Raw genomic sequence first — 15,072 nt, 5'->3', positions numbered from 1 at the left:
ATGTGGTCAAGATTCTTGCTATGGAAATCCTGGTTCAGTTTGGCCAACCACAAATGCCTTTTGTTCCTCTGTTTTTTGCACTCTTCTCCTTGATTTGTTATAGGCAGTCTATAGTACTCCAAATGTTTTTTCGCTGTCTAACCAATTAGTACGGCCCAAAACATGACAATAATTGATCACTTTCAGCAGCAGTAAACAGCAAAATATGCATTGTTTACATTCAGTGGCGCCAATATGGCCGATTGATGACGCAGTGTAAAAACACAAGCATATTTGAGAAAAAGTTGAGTAGTTTGCATCACTAGATATTACTGTCTGTCGTCTTTAACACTTCTATCATAAAAAAGTTGTTAAACATTATTAAACGTTTTGCTACTTACATCTCACTTTGCTTTAACATTAATACTGACGCTTCACGCTGAAATTTACGCTCTGCTTCTGTGAACAGTAAACCCCGCCTACTTTGATTTGATGAGCCCTGTTAGACCGCTGAGACAGACCAGCCTAAATATATCATCCATTTTTAACTTGTAAGCAAACAAATACAGCTCAGAAAATGGATAGTTGGTGTTTTAAGAGATCAACTTTTCGTTTTTATTTTTACTGTGCAGCTGTAGTGCACTGAGAGGTTTTTGTGTTTGACTGCGGTTTTGATCTCTTTTTTGCTTTCTCGCACCAAAACCCAGAGCGGATCTGCTTTCTGCATTGAGACGAGCCATAGTAGTACAGCAGAGGATCCAGAAAAACACTTGCGCTTCCCAAACATACAGCCAACAGGTAAACCGCATATGATGAATCTCCCTCGCGGTGGCCTCCAGTAGCTAATTGAACACAGTGGTACAACAGAATGCCATTAGTTGGAGCAAAGCACACTACAAACTCAATCAGCACAGCGATAGCCATAATCACAGCTCTCCTTCGGTTGTTTGAAGATGATGTTGCTAAGCGATCAGATTTTACATTGAGCGCATATATAATGGTGGAGTAGCTTACTAAGGTGACAACCAGAGGCAAGAAGAAGTAGAGGCAGGAGAGAATAGAGAACAGGTACACATAATACAGTACTGCAGGGTTATTTTGGCGTAGCACGTCATGGCAGGTGACGCCCACGTTCTTAACGTTAACTGTTTGACTCATTAAGAGAAGTGGCACCGTACCAGCCAGCGCTAGCAGCCAGACTAATGTGCATATGAATGTGGCTTTCCTTGCACTCCTCCAGGTCAGAGAAGCGACGGGAAACACTACAGCCAGCAGCCTGTCCACACTCATGCACATCATCAGCAGTATGGAGCAGTACATGTAGCAGTAGTAAGCCGCAGTGAGCACACGACACATCGCCTCACCAAACACCCAATCTGAGACGTTCATCTGGTAGTGGATCTTCAGAGGCAGCAGCAGGGTGAAGAGCAGGTCCACACACGCCAGGTGAGCCATGTAGATCACAGCTGGTTTCTTCTCTCGAATCCTACAGGTGAACGTCACTAAGGCCAAAGCATTTAAAGGCAAACTGATGAGGATGATGATGATGTAGAACGAGGGCATGACGCGTGTAACCAGCAGGCTTTTAAGGAAGTCAACAGACTCGTCAAAGATGTTGAGTGTATCAGGGAATGGTGCAGCTGTGTGACTATATCGGGCTGCATTTGGAGTACTGCTCTTCTTCGATGCTACAAAGCCTACAAACGCACCTACACCAGATGGAATGCAGTCAGGACCTGTAAACAACATAAAACACCATGATGAGTACAGGGAATTGGTGATTAAGTTATTGCACCCAGCGTATTATCAACCTGAAAAAGGTATTTTATGAGGAGGCGGTTTTGTAGGCATTTGTATAATATGAATCACACAAAAACACTGTTTTGTGCCATTGTTACAAAAAAGTAAGCATAACTGTCAGTGGTTAAAGTTATGAATTGCCATGATATTGTGTTGCATATTACTCTTTTGTGGTGATGAAGAGCTGAAATTAATGGTGTTTCTGTAGTAAGATGGAGGAGGTGGAACACAGCCAAAATCTGTAATCAACACACACACACACACACACACACACAAAAACATTAGTGGAAAGCTCTCATAAGACCACCTGACAATAATTAAGAGGAAGACACATTTGCAAAAAGGCTTTAATGGAGATGATGTAATATTGGGATATTTATATTGCATAAATACACTTAATAGTGCTTATGAAGAATTATAGATGATGTTAATAATGTTAAATAAAACCTACACCACTGACAGAAAACAACTAACAATAGTGCTTTATTCTGAAATATACTTTCTGCACTGCAGACTAAATCCATCAATGAAAAACATTATACACTAACAACAGATATAGCTGTTATTCTCATGATATAATAAATTAAAATGAATGCATAATCAGATTTCTGCCACCCGTCTGTACGGTATTGTTATTGCTAACTAAAAGTATAACATTAAAACTATTAAAAATCATTTTTGTTACTGAAATGAAGCTGGAATCAAATAAAATTTGACTGAAATATAAGTTAAACTGGAAAAAAACTGAAATAAAAATAAACATAAATAGACATAAAAAAAAAACACAAACTAATAAAAATGACAAAACCACATTAAATTAATAAAAGTTAAATTATGTAATATGAGAATAAAAGCTAAATTAAAATATAATAGCAAATAAATAATACTACAATAACACTTGTACATATTAGCAAAACACGTCACAAGTCCTGGTATGCAAAATTATTTTTTAATGGTAAAGATTATTTTTTAATGGTATTAAATGATGTACTTACCATCGCCTGCAGTGCATGTGTGCGCAACTGTAATTAAAAACAAGATACTTTTCACTCCCATGATTACCGATCAGCTGCCAGTTTCTCTGAAACTCACTAAAATGTCCTTTAGTTCAAGTTCAAATGAAAATATTTCAAAACCCTAGATGGACAGGCAGTCACACAGTGTTGTTCTTGATTCCTGCATGTGAAAATGGGGATAGGATATCACTGGGGTGTTCAGCCTCAATCAAATTAAATAATTAAGAGATAAATTATGAATGATGATAGTCATTTGGGCATGTCTTTTTTTTTTTTCATGCTGCATCTCCATGACAACAGGGTGCAAATCAGTGTTGTCAAGTGTGCAGTATTCCCGCAGAATTGGGCTTTAATACTGTTGCCACGGGTTGAAGCGATCGCAATAACGTGATATTTAGCCCCTGGAATGCTCATGTACCAGGGGAACCCCACCCAAAAAACGTGCATTTTACCCCCTGAAATGCAATTTTTACTGCAATCAGGCTAGTTTTGAGTGGCAATTTGGTGGGTTATTTGCGAGAACCTGGCAACCCTGGTGCAAATGTTCTCAGTCTGTGTATCTGTGAGAGTATGCTCTTTTCAGACATATGAAAGAATACAACAGAATGAAATATAGTTTTAATAGCTCGAATAGGAGCAAATTACAGACAGCTAAGAAACATTTTATAGACTCATTTTAAACAATATACTAAATAGAGCAGTATAAATGAGAACTCCACTTCCAGACCAACAATTTACAAATAATGTACTCACCCCCTTGTCATCTAAGATGTTCACGTTTTTGTGTCTTCAGTCGTAACGAAATTATGCTTTTTGAGGAAAGCATTTCAGGATTTTTATCCCTATAATGGACTTTGGTGCCCCGATTTTGATCTCCAACATGCAGTTTAAATGCAGCTTCAAGGGGCTCTAAACGATCCCAGCCGAGGAAGAAGGGTCTTATCTACCGAAATGATCAGTCTTTTTTTTTTAAAATAAAAATTAGTGTATTTTTTAAGCATAAAAGCTCGTGTAGCATAGGCTCTAGGATGTGCGTCCATGATGCTACGAATTAGTGATGGGTCGCTCTTGAACGATTCCTTTATTTTGAATGAATCTTTAATGTGACTCGGGAAGAACGAGTCATCTCGGGGAGTGACTAAAGATCCAGGTAAACAATGAATTAATCTTTTCTGTTTCTTATAGCATTATAGTTTTGTCTTGCTTGTAGTGTGATCAACGTTTGTGTAAGCAGTACATGTGTTAGGGAAGTAACATGTAACATTTTAATTATATTTTGCTAAAATGAATGAAATGACTTGAAAAAAGATTTGTTCATCCTGCTGAACGAGACTCAAAGGTCCAAGTTAGTAAAATGATCTGAACTTCCCATTACTACTACAAATCACGTGTAAGTTCATCGTCTGTGTACTGAGTATGGTGAAAAACTCCATCTTATTTTCTCCTACAACAAGAGAGGAGGACATCAATGCACCTTTTTGTTTGTAAACAGCGTTTGACTTACTTGCACTCTCTTAGTCCTTGCGTGTTCACTTTGTAAACACTGGGTCTGTAGTTCTGCCTATGTTCCGCATGAACATTCGACTTGATTCAGTAGTACGTAGTGTGGTGAACGCACATCCCAGAGCCTGTGCTACACAAGCTTTTGTGCTTAAAAAGTATACAAAATTTTATTTTCTGAAAAAAATGACCAATTGTTTCGCTAGAAAAGACCCTTCTTCCTCGGTTGGGATCGTTTAGAGCCATTTGAAGCTGCATTTAAACTACATTTTGAAAGTTCAAAATCAGGGCACCAGTGAAGTCCATTATATGGAGAAAAATTCTCATTTTTTTCTCATCAGTTCAATCATTCCAGATTTTTAAATAGCTGTATCTCAGCTAAATATCGTCCTATCCTAACCAGTGTTGTAGTCGAGTCACCAACTGTCGAGTCCGAGTCGAGTCTCGAGTCCCAGTGTTCGAGTCCGAGTCCAAGTCCGAGTCACCAAAGAAGAGTCCGAGTCGAGTCCAAGTCGAGTCACCATTACCAGAGTTCGAGTCCGAGTCGAGTCTCAAGTCCCCAGTGTTCGAGTCCGAGTCGAGTCTCGAGTCCCGTATTCGAGTCTGAGAGTGCCTACATGTCTCCACTCTGGGACCTTCAAAAAACTGATAAAATGTATTAAAGAGGTTCTACATTAAACAAAAATGACACCACTGTCACAATTGCAAAGGGAGTTTATTTACTGATTTGACATATACACTTTGCAACACACTTTGCAACTTTACGACGCCATCAAAAGCATGTGTTTACTTCCATTGTTGTGAACTTGTGATTGAGAACTAGCGTAGAAAATTTACAAATTGCTTGTTTAATCATGCTGCATTTTCATGTTGCATTTTAAAAGCATCAGATTTGAAAGCATGGTACTGCTCAATCTTGCACGGTGAGGCCTCATCAAAAAGAAACCTGCATTTTACAGGACACTGTATTTTAAAGATACTTAAAACGTAAAAATCAATACGATATGCAGACAGAGAGAGAGAGACTGTTTAATCTGACACAGTGACTATCGCAACAGACAAATATCGCAAAAATCTGATCTGGCACAGTGACTAGTAACGTTAAGTTATCAACAGACAAAAAAATGCTGTAATCTGAACCAGACATACATTAACCCTAGCTTCTTCTGTTCGTTATCATATATGCATTAGTCAATAATATTTTTTTGAAAAAAGGTAACGTTAGGCAATGGAAAGCTTTTTACTTACTTTTCTGGGTGCATACGTGACAGGTGTCTGTTAAAGTTTGAGATTGTCCCAGTCTTTTCCTCAATTGTGCGATTACACACACAACATTTAGCGCTGCTCTTTCCAGCATTAGAAGCAAAATTCGCGTAGGCGAACTTCACGATCCGGGGCACGTCTTTCTGCATTTTACAAATGTGAACATTTAGCCCGCGAATCATGCATCATGCATTGCACGAGCGTAAAAGTGAGTGACGTCAGTGAGTGTGTTGTCAAGCAAAGAGAGCGAGAGGTAGCAGTGTCTGTGAAGGGAGATCGCGGCCGGTCTTGGGCACGAAACAGGAAAAGTGTAACACCTTATATAATTTTTTTATAACATATTTAGTCAAAAACAAAGTGATGAATGCTCAAGTCCGATTGTATATATCCTCGAGTCCGAGTCCAAGTACGAGTCATCAATCCGCGAGTCCAAGTCGAGTCACAAGTCCAGAGAGTGGATTCTCGAGTCGGACTCGAGTCCAAAGAATAGTGACTCGAGTCGGACTCGAGTCAGAGTCCAGGACTCGAGTACTCCATCACTGATCCTAACAAATCATGCTTCTATGAAAAGCTTATTTATTTAGCTTTCCGATGTATACATATCTTTTTTAAGGGTCACATATTGAAAACTTTCATCACTTTCTAACTTGTGAAAAACATCTCTATACAGACAGACCACCAGTACAGTGCTTCTTCACCCTCTAAATGATCAGCAACGTCTGTACATAGATGTCAGGATGTGTTTTACCATTTCATGCCATTATTGGATCCTTCAGCCTCCATTTGGAGTCCATTTGGTGCCATTATTAAACCCACAGAGCCCATGGGAGAAGATGCTGTTTTCAGAAAGCTCAGAAAGAGACGATGATTTGGTTTCTACAATCTAAATGTCCTAACATAATTTCGTTATCACATCTTCAGTTAAGAACAAGAAATGAATAATATCAATCACACATTTCAGATAACAATATTAACATTTTTGTAATCACATCAGTCGTTGGTTGATGTTGATGGGTGTACATAGGATATGTAGATATGTACATTAACAAACAACGAATGATTTTCCAACCTGCAGTTTAAGATTAGGTGTATACATTTTGATGTTGTTATTTAGAGGAACTACTTTGTGAAGCATGCAAGAACACATAAGATTTTCTCTCAGTGTCTTAAAGCCTCATTGAACTTTTTGTCATTCTATATCTTAATACAGACCACAATTGCTTCCTGTAGTGAGATGATCCGTAGTAGTACAGCAGAGGGTCTAGGAAAACACTTGAGCTTCCTAAACACACAGCCATCAGGTAAGAAGTATAAGAAGAATTTTCCTCTCCGTTGTTGAATCCAGTAGCTAAATAAACACAGTGGTACAAGAGAATGCCATTGGTTGGTGCAAAGCAAGTGACAAACTCTGTCAGCACAGCGACAGCCATAATCACAGCTCTTGCTCGGCTGTCTAAGGATGAGGATGATGAGCGATCAGACTTTACACTGAGCGCATATATGATGGTGGAGTAGCTTACTAAGGTGACGACCAATGGCAAGAAGAAGTAGAAGCAGGAGAGGATGGAGAACAGATGCGCATACACATGTGGATGATACAGCACATCATGGCAGGTGATGCCCACATCCTTTATTTTGAATGTTTGTGTCATGGAGAGAAGCGGCACTGTAGCAGCGAGTGCCAGCAGCCAGAAAAGCACACATACGCATCTGGCTTTCCTTGCGCTCCTCCAGGTCAGAGAGGCGATGGGAAACACCACGGCCAGCAGCCTGTCCACACTCATGCTCATCATCAGCAGTATGGAGCAGTACATGTAGCAGTAGTAAGCCGCAGTGAGCACACGACACGCCGCCTCACCGAAAACCCAATCTGAAGCGTTCATCTGGTAGTGGATCTTCAGAGGCAGCAGCAGGGTGAAGAGCAGATCCACACACGCCAGGTGAGCCATGTAGATCACTCCTGATTTCTTCTCTCGAATCCTACAGGTGAACGTCACCAAGGCCAAACCATTCAGGGGCAAACTAATAATGATGATGATGATGTAGAACGAGGGCATGAAGTGTGTGACCACTGGGCCTTTGAGAAACAGAACAGCGTCTTTTGAGATAACGTATGTAGTTTCATTGCTTATTTCTACATTCAGATGAGTGATGTTGGCAGGCTTGGCACAATTTTGTATTTTTGTAGGAAAACCTGGAGCAGAAAATCATCAGTAAAAGTTCTCGTGAGGCACATTATATAAAAAGCTTTGATGAAGGCTTTAAGTGAAATAAACAACAATGACAATCAAAGGCCACACATATGAATAAACACTGCCTCATATAGGACTTATGTACAGTTGAGGTCAAAAATTTACATCCCCCTTTCAGAATCTGCATAATGTTACTGTACCAAAATAAGAGGGATCATACACAACGCTTGTTATTTTTTTATTTAGTACTGACCTGAATAAGATATTTCACATACAATATGTTTACATATAGTCCACAAGAGAAAATAATAGTTTCTTTATTTATAAAATGACCCTGTTCAAAAGTTTACATCCCCTTGATTCTTAATACTGTTACCTAAATGATCCACAGCTGGGGGGTTTTTTTTTTTTTGATAGTTGTTAATGATAGTTGTTTGGTTTTTCAGCATTTTTGTGTATTTGAACCCTTTTTAACAATGACTGTATGATTTTGATATCCATTGTTTAACACTGAGAACAACTGAGTGACTCATAAGCAACTATTACAGAAGGTTCAAACACTCACTGATGCTCCAGAAGGGAAAACGATGCATTAAGAGCTGGGGGGTGAAAACTTTTGAACAGAATGGAGATGTGTACTTTTTTCTTATTTTCCCTAAATATCATATTTTTTTCAGTTAGTAATGGCCTTTAGAAATTCCAGAAGATACTTACATGTCTCCCAGAAGACAAAAAAAGTTAAATTTACTGTGATCTTCATGTTCATAAAGTTTTCACCCCCCCAGCTCTTAATGGAATGGAAATTCTGTATGCATTTGGGTCATTCTATAATTGTGGGTACATCTCATGTCCGTGAAGTATATTTTTTAATATATTTTCATCAATATAAAGACCTGATGCTTAATTTTCTAGTACATTATTATATTTTTCCCACTCACACCACTATATGTTGAAAAAGCCATATCTTTTGTTCAAAAATGATGTTCATTTCACATGCAACCCTGGTGTTCAGCTGTCCGATTTTAAGTTGCTCATTCTACTCTGCATTTAAGCATGAAAATGACCTCAAACATAAATTTCATAGACTTAAGTTAGATTAGGCTATCAAGACATTTGGGTGTGCGCTTAAAAAAAAATACGTTTTTATTCTGATATAACTTCTGTTATTTGTGTCCGAAAAATGTCAACTAAGTTACGCTCTCGCCCCCCCAATTGACTGTCAACAGTACACAAGTACTATTGCTGCAAATTTTAACAAGACAGTTTAACTAAACCTTATGTCTTGTATATGAAAATATATTTCTAAACATACCATATGCTCAGTAGTTCTAGGCTTTCATTACAACATGACAGCAAAATCACAGTAGACCTCACCTCTACCTTTACCAGACCTCTGCGTTGAAAACTTGTTGCCATCATTTCGTTTATCAGTCTGTTCAAAGCTGATTAAAGTGGTCTCTGCAAACAGACAAAAACACCATCAGTGAAAACACACAAGCTACTAAAGGGATTTGGGAATCCCATTTACAATCTCAAGCTAAATCATTTCCTGTGAGCACTCATAGCAGCCTACCTTTTAGCAGTGTCATCTCTGCCCTGCAGATTGTTTAATGATATTGAAGAAAAACAAACTCATAAGACATGCAGGCTCATAGAAAGGATGGCTAAGAGTCCAGTTTTCACAGGAAATGACCATATTATGTGACCTAAATGCAATGAAGGTCAGAAAATGGCACAAAAGCAACATTTTGCAATAATTTGTGGATGTCAGTGGATTGTAAATAATCCATATGAACTTTTAGCATGCATAAAAAGTTAAAAGTAGCATCACACTTGCTACACCACTTGTCAGTGGTGGGACAAAGGGATAGTTTACCCAAAAATGAAAAATCTGAAGTTTTTTTTTAAGAATGTTGGTAATCAAACAGTTTTGGCTACCCTTGACTTTTACTGTATGCACAAAAACTATGATATTTCTCCAATAATCGTTTTATTTTTCCACAGAAGAAAGAAAGTCATACATGTTTGGAACAACAATTTATGAAAGAAATTGAATTTTTGGTAAGCTACCCTTAAAATGCAGTTTAACCTTGTTGTTCCAAGACATACAACACCTCAGTAAATGCCATAGTAAATCTAACCAAAACAAGCTTCCTTACACACTTAATATGATACAGTCAAGGTTTCATCTGCATAGTTAAACACCATCAAAAGACTGCAATTAAAAGTCAAACTTCTGTCATGCCCAACTGCACAATGTACTTACCGTTTAAGGTGGCAGTGCATGCATGCAGAAGTACAATGGAAAACAAGATAGTTTTGACCCCCATGAGTACTGGTCAGAGGTCACTTCCTAATGATAATTCCTAATCCTGATAATTCTCTGACAGACAGTGTTTGTTCACTTTCTGAATTCTGTGAGATGTTCGGACTTAAATATTCTGAGATCACTGGATCCTCCACCCTCCACAGAGCTCAAATCCATTAGAGACATCAAATGATGGTTGACTGGGGCGTTTTCCCTACAGTTCCAACATGATGTCATTATATAATGCCTTGATGTGCCCAAAAGTTTCAAGTGTGATAACGGTAACAGTGTATATATCGTCATCGGCCATTGCGATTAATGCTTGTGAGCACATCAATACTATCACAGCCAGGATGCAGAATGTGGACTGTGACATGAAAGACAATAAAACCTTTGACCTGGTATATGCAAATGTCACTGAAGCTTATAGATCATGCTAATCTTGTTTATATTAGGTCAATTTATGTACCAGTTGAAGCAACTGAATCAGTCTATGAAGCATTAATGGACTGTTTTGAAACAACTGATTGGGAGTTTCTGTGTAAACCTCATGTTGCTGAGAATAAACTACAGTTTGCTTATAAAACATATAAAAACTCACGGTAACGCTTTAGATTACAACCCGCAAAGAACTACGTAAGTATACTGAATTTACGGTGTATGTTTTTGTAATTATAGTGTACCTATAAAGAACGTACATGTAGGTATAAGGGAACAATATGTTACGTTTTGGTAATAGAGAGTAACAACCAGATATACAACCTGCAAAGAACTGCGTAAGTAAACTAAAGTTACAGTGTATGTTTCGTATTTATATTGTACCTACGTGTAAGTATAAGGGAGTAATATGTTACGTTTGGGTAATAAGGGGGTAGCAAACAGATATGCAAATAATTTATAATGGATTAATTTAAAAAAACTTAACAGGTACCTGTTCTATTAAATCGTAAGTTTGGCAGTCATGATAGTCATGATAACATTATGTAGACCTATTCTTGGAAACGAGCTGGCAACAGAAATCACACAGAACATAATGAAATGTTATAATTTCATATTAAGTAAACGTTAAATGTTTAGATGATGTAAATATGTCAGTATTGTACATTTAATGTTTGTAAAAATGTAAATAAATGTACATTTTGTAGAACCACATTTTACGTCGCGTTGTTATATGTACCAACCCTGTAACTTCGTTGAACAAGAGGGGAACAATCGCCACTTTAATTTACAGCCCGCAGAGGGCACAATTACCCTGTAATTACATGGAACAAGAGTATAATTTCCCAGTAATTTTAAAAAGCTTACGTATAAATACACCAAACTTACGATTTAATAGTACAGGTACCTGTTAAGTTTTTTTTAAATTAATCCATTATAAATTATTTGTATATCTGTTTTCTACCCCGTTATTACCCAAACGTAACATATTGCTCCCTTATACTTACACGTAGGTACAATATAAATACGAAACATACACTGTAACTTCAGTTTACTTGCGCAGTTCTTTGCAGGTTGTATATCTGGTTGTTACCCCCGAATTACCAAAATGTAACATAGCCTATTGTTCTCTTATACCTACACATACGTACTAATAGGTACACTATAATTACAGAAACGTACACCGTAAATTCAGTATACTTATGTAGTTCTTTGCAGGTTAAATATCTGGTTTGTTATCCCCTTATTACCCAAATATAACATATTGTTCCCTTATACCTACATGTACGTTCTTTATAGGTACACTATAATTACAGAAACATACACCGTAAATTCAGTTTACTTACGTAGTTCTTTGCGGGTTGTAATCTAAAGCGTTACCAAACTCACTTAGAGACTCCAGATAGCACTATTAAAATTGCATGAGAGTGAATATAGGGTGTGAATATGAAGAGTTTTGTGGACTGGTGTGAGATTGTCTCAGGCTAATGTTAGTAAGACTAAGGAAATTGTGGATGATTTTAGTAGACATCCTCAGGAAGTGGTACCAGTAAACATACAAGGGTCTGAAATTGAGATTGTAAAGACATACAAGTACTTGGGTGTATGCTTGAATAGCAATAGCAAGCTGGACTGGTCTGATACTACAATTCAAATTTACAAGACGGGTCAAAGTCGTATTCATCTGTTAAGATGACAGAGATCCTTTGGGGTCTATCATGTACTACGTAAAGGGGTCCTATTATGCTATTTTGCATGTTAGTCAGTGTGTGGTGTGTATGTTCGGGCATAAAAAAGATATACAAAGTTACAAATCTCAAAGTCCACTCCAAAAGGACATATTTTGTTTTTAAAAAATCCCTTTTCAAGAACTAAACAAACGGCTCCTTTGGACTACACTCCTAAAAATAAAGGTGCTTTAAAAGGTTCTTCACAGCGATGCCATAGAAGAACCATTTTTGGTTCCACAAAGAACATTTGAGTCAAAGGTTCTTTAAAGAACCATCTCTTTCTTACCTTTTTATAATCTGAAGAACCGTCTTTTGCCACAAAGAACCTTTTGTGAAACAGAAAGGTTCTTTATGGAACCATTTAGACAGAAAAGGTTCTTCTATGGCATTGTGAAGCACCTTTATTTTTAAGAGTGTACGGTGTTTGTTTTCCTGAAGTTAAGATCTCACAACGTGGTCCATTAGAATATCATTAAAATAAATCCCGCCTACTGAAATTTAAATGGTTGGGGGGTGGGTAGGGAGGAGGTGTAGGGGTTCAGTAAAGGCCTTCTGTAGCGAATCGATGCATTTTTGTCAGAAAATATCCATATTTAAAACGTAAAAATCACTTATAAATGTATTGGATTTTTGTTCATATCCGATATGCTGAATACTAAGTCTCTCCTGTGCAGAAATTATAAGCAAATTATTTTTAGGTTTATTTTTGGTTAGTTTTTAACAAAAGCTTAACAATAATAGAGTTCTTTTAAAATGACAGTACATTGAAGCTTTGAAAACAACTATACACAAACTACATATCAGTCGCTGAGTTTCCATCATTACTATCATTAAAAATAAACATACAGTATTATTCCATTCATTTAAAACTGGCATACTCACTTATGCCTTCAGTGGCTAATCGAACACAGTGGTACAACAGGATGCCATTTGTTGGTGCAAAGCACAGCACAAACTCCAAGATCACAGTTGGATGTTTCTCTTTAATCCTACAGGTGAACGTCACCAAAGCCAAAGCACTTAGGGGTAAGCTAAACGATGACGATGTAGAGTGAGGGCATGAGGCGTGAGGCTGTTGGGCCCTTGAGGAAGAGAACAACATCTTCTGTGATATTATATGCATCCTGTGTAGTCTTGTTGCATTTTACTGTATCCAGATTGGTGCTGTTACATGGCATATTTTCCTCAATGGGGTTGATAATGCTGGTAAGGATTGGAAATGTAAACAAACATAAAATAAACAAATAAATAACAACTTTAAAACTTCTCAACACCACCAGACAGCTATAAGTGAACAGAAGGCATTTTACACTTGAAATAGTTCAAAGCTCATTCGGGATGCATTGGTGCTCCGTGGGCCGGTTGGCGTGTGGCGTCAAAGTACCATGAGAACAATTCAAAAGCTCAAAGAGTTGTTAACTCTCCAATCACTCTCGCAGTGCTTTGGTGTCATGCGCCAGTTGTTCTGTGTGGCACCATTGCATCTCGAACAAGCCTGGTTTAGTGTTGCTGGGAAAGATGAGACGTCTTCAGACATAAGACTTGGCTCTGTGGTGGTTATCTAGAGTCTTCGAAAGGCAACCGGTTATTAGAAGGCTCACTAGTCGAACCAACTCCGAACTGACAATAACACTCGCTCTGAACTAGCACCCGGTTCATGCTGGTGGAAAAGGAGTAACAGAGTAGCAGTATGGGTGACAGCCAAAAATTCTGTATATCTATGGGAACAATGTTCTGTGGTTGACAAAGGTCGACAGAGAAAGCAGGATAAAGTTGTGGATGCTAATAGATGAGGCACAGAAAACAGAAAATATTGCCTACTTTGTAGCTGGTTGTGCCTTCATTTCTTCATGACATCTTTCCATCAGACTAAATGATCTCAACCATGAGATGAGGTTTCCTGTTTACATGTCTTTTCATAGTAACAAGTATTCGCCTCTTTTTGACCAGAACCCTACAGTGCCTTGCAAAAGTATTCATACCCCTTTTTATGTTGCAGCCTTATATTAAACTGTTTTTTTTTAAAAAAAACTTTTTTCCCCACATCAATCTACACTCCATACACCATAATGACAAAGCAAAAAAACAGATCTGTGACAACTTTACACATTTATTAAAAATAAAACACTGAAATAAGCACATTGCATAAGCATTCATACCCTTAACTCAGTACTTAGTCGAAGCACCTTTACAGCCTCAAGTCTTTTTTGGGTATGGTGCAACAACCTTTGCACATCTGCACTTGGCAATTATCTGCCATTCTTTGTCTCACCTCTTCACCTCTCAAGCTCTGTCAGCTTGGATCGGGGCTGCCAGACATTTTTAGATTTCTCCAGAAATGTTTGATTGGATTCAAGCCAAGACTCTGGCTGGGCCACTTAAGGACATTTACAGAGGTCTGTAAGCTGTGTGCTTAGGGTCATTGTCCTGTCGGAAGCTAAACCTTCTGCCCAGTCTGAGGTTCTGAATGCTCTGGACTGAGTTTTCATTAAGCCTAACTCAATATTTTGGTGCATTTACCTTTTTCTGCCGCTGAAAAACAGCCCCACAGCATGTGGCTGCTACCAGTACACTTTACTTTTGGGATGGTACTCTGCAGGGTTTTTTTCTGAACACTTCCCCAGATCTGTGCCTTGATGCAAGGCTGTTTCTGAACTCTGCAGGCAGTTATTTTGACCTCAAGCAATATGAGTGCTTCTGAGCTAAATTTAAAGTGTCCCTGAAAAGAGTATGAATACTTATGCAATGGAATCATTTCAGGTTTTTATTTCCAATAAATTTGCAAAGTTACAAACCTGTTTAGTGCTTTGCTATTATGGTGTACAGAGTGTAGATTAATGTAAAAA

At 38.0% G+C, this 15,072-nt stretch overlaps 2 protein-coding genes and 1 long non-coding RNA gene across 3 annotated transcripts; all 3 read right to left on the bottom strand.

Annotated features, from left to right (window-relative positions):
* Positions 1 to 13: 13 nt before the first annotated feature.
* Positions 14 to 1,623, bottom strand: LOC127152190 (proteinase-activated receptor 1-like; the record flags this gene model as incomplete). Its single annotated transcript, XM_051092689.1, has 1 exon — positions 14 to 1,623. A coding segment is annotated over one exon (1,023 nt), but the record flags the coding sequence as incomplete, so codon positions are not given.
* Positions 1,624 to 1,645: 22 nt separating this feature from the next.
* Positions 1,646 to 2,841, bottom strand: LOC127151998 (uncharacterized). Its single transcript, XR_007825016.1, has 3 exons — positions 2,775 to 2,841; positions 1,944 to 2,018; positions 1,646 to 1,715 (listed from the first exon to the last, which is right to left on the bottom strand). It is a non-coding gene; the product is annotated as an uncharacterized LOC127151998 (long non-coding RNA).
* Positions 2,842 to 4,744: 1,903 nt separating this feature from the next.
* On the bottom strand, positions 4,745 to 10,150 carry LOC127151994 (proteinase-activated receptor 1-like). The gene is made up of 3 exons (XM_051092374.1): positions 10,017 to 10,150; positions 9,125 to 9,208; positions 4,745 to 7,752 (listed from the first exon to the last, which is right to left on the bottom strand). The coding sequence occupies exons 1-3, from the start codon at positions 10,078 to 10,080 to the stop codon at positions 6,725 to 6,727; spliced, it is 1,176 nt and encodes a 391-aa protein (XP_050948331.1). The 5' UTR covers positions 10,081 to 10,150; the 3' UTR covers positions 4,745 to 6,724.
* Between the last annotated feature and the right edge of the window lie 4,922 nt (positions 10,151 to 15,072).

Source organism: Labeo rohita, chromosome 21 (genome assembly GCF_022985175.1).
Source record: "Labeo rohita strain BAU-BD-2019 chromosome 21, IGBB_LRoh.1.0, whole genome shotgun sequence".
NCBI lineage: Eukaryota > Metazoa > Chordata > Actinopteri > Cypriniformes > Cyprinidae > Labeo > Labeo rohita.
The sequence above is the reverse complement of the archived record's forward strand: the minus strand, read 5'-3'. Positions and strand labels throughout refer to the sequence as shown.

What these genes read in the sequence shown, in the direction of transcription:
- LOC127151994 (XM_051092374.1), bottom strand. Translation starts at nt 10,080, where the DNA reads ATGGGGGTCAAAACTATCTTGTTTTCCATTGTACTTCTGCATGCATGC. An exon ending in ATGCACTGCCACCTTAAACG is followed by an intron (nt 9,209 to 10,016) that starts GTAAGTACATTG and finishes GTCTGTTTGCAG; the next exon opens with AGACCACTTTAATCAGCTTT. An exon ending in GAGGTCTGGTAAAGGTAGAG is followed by an intron (nt 7,753 to 9,124) that starts GTGAGGTCTACT and finishes TTTCTGCTCCAG; the next exon opens with GTTTTCCTACAAAAATACAA.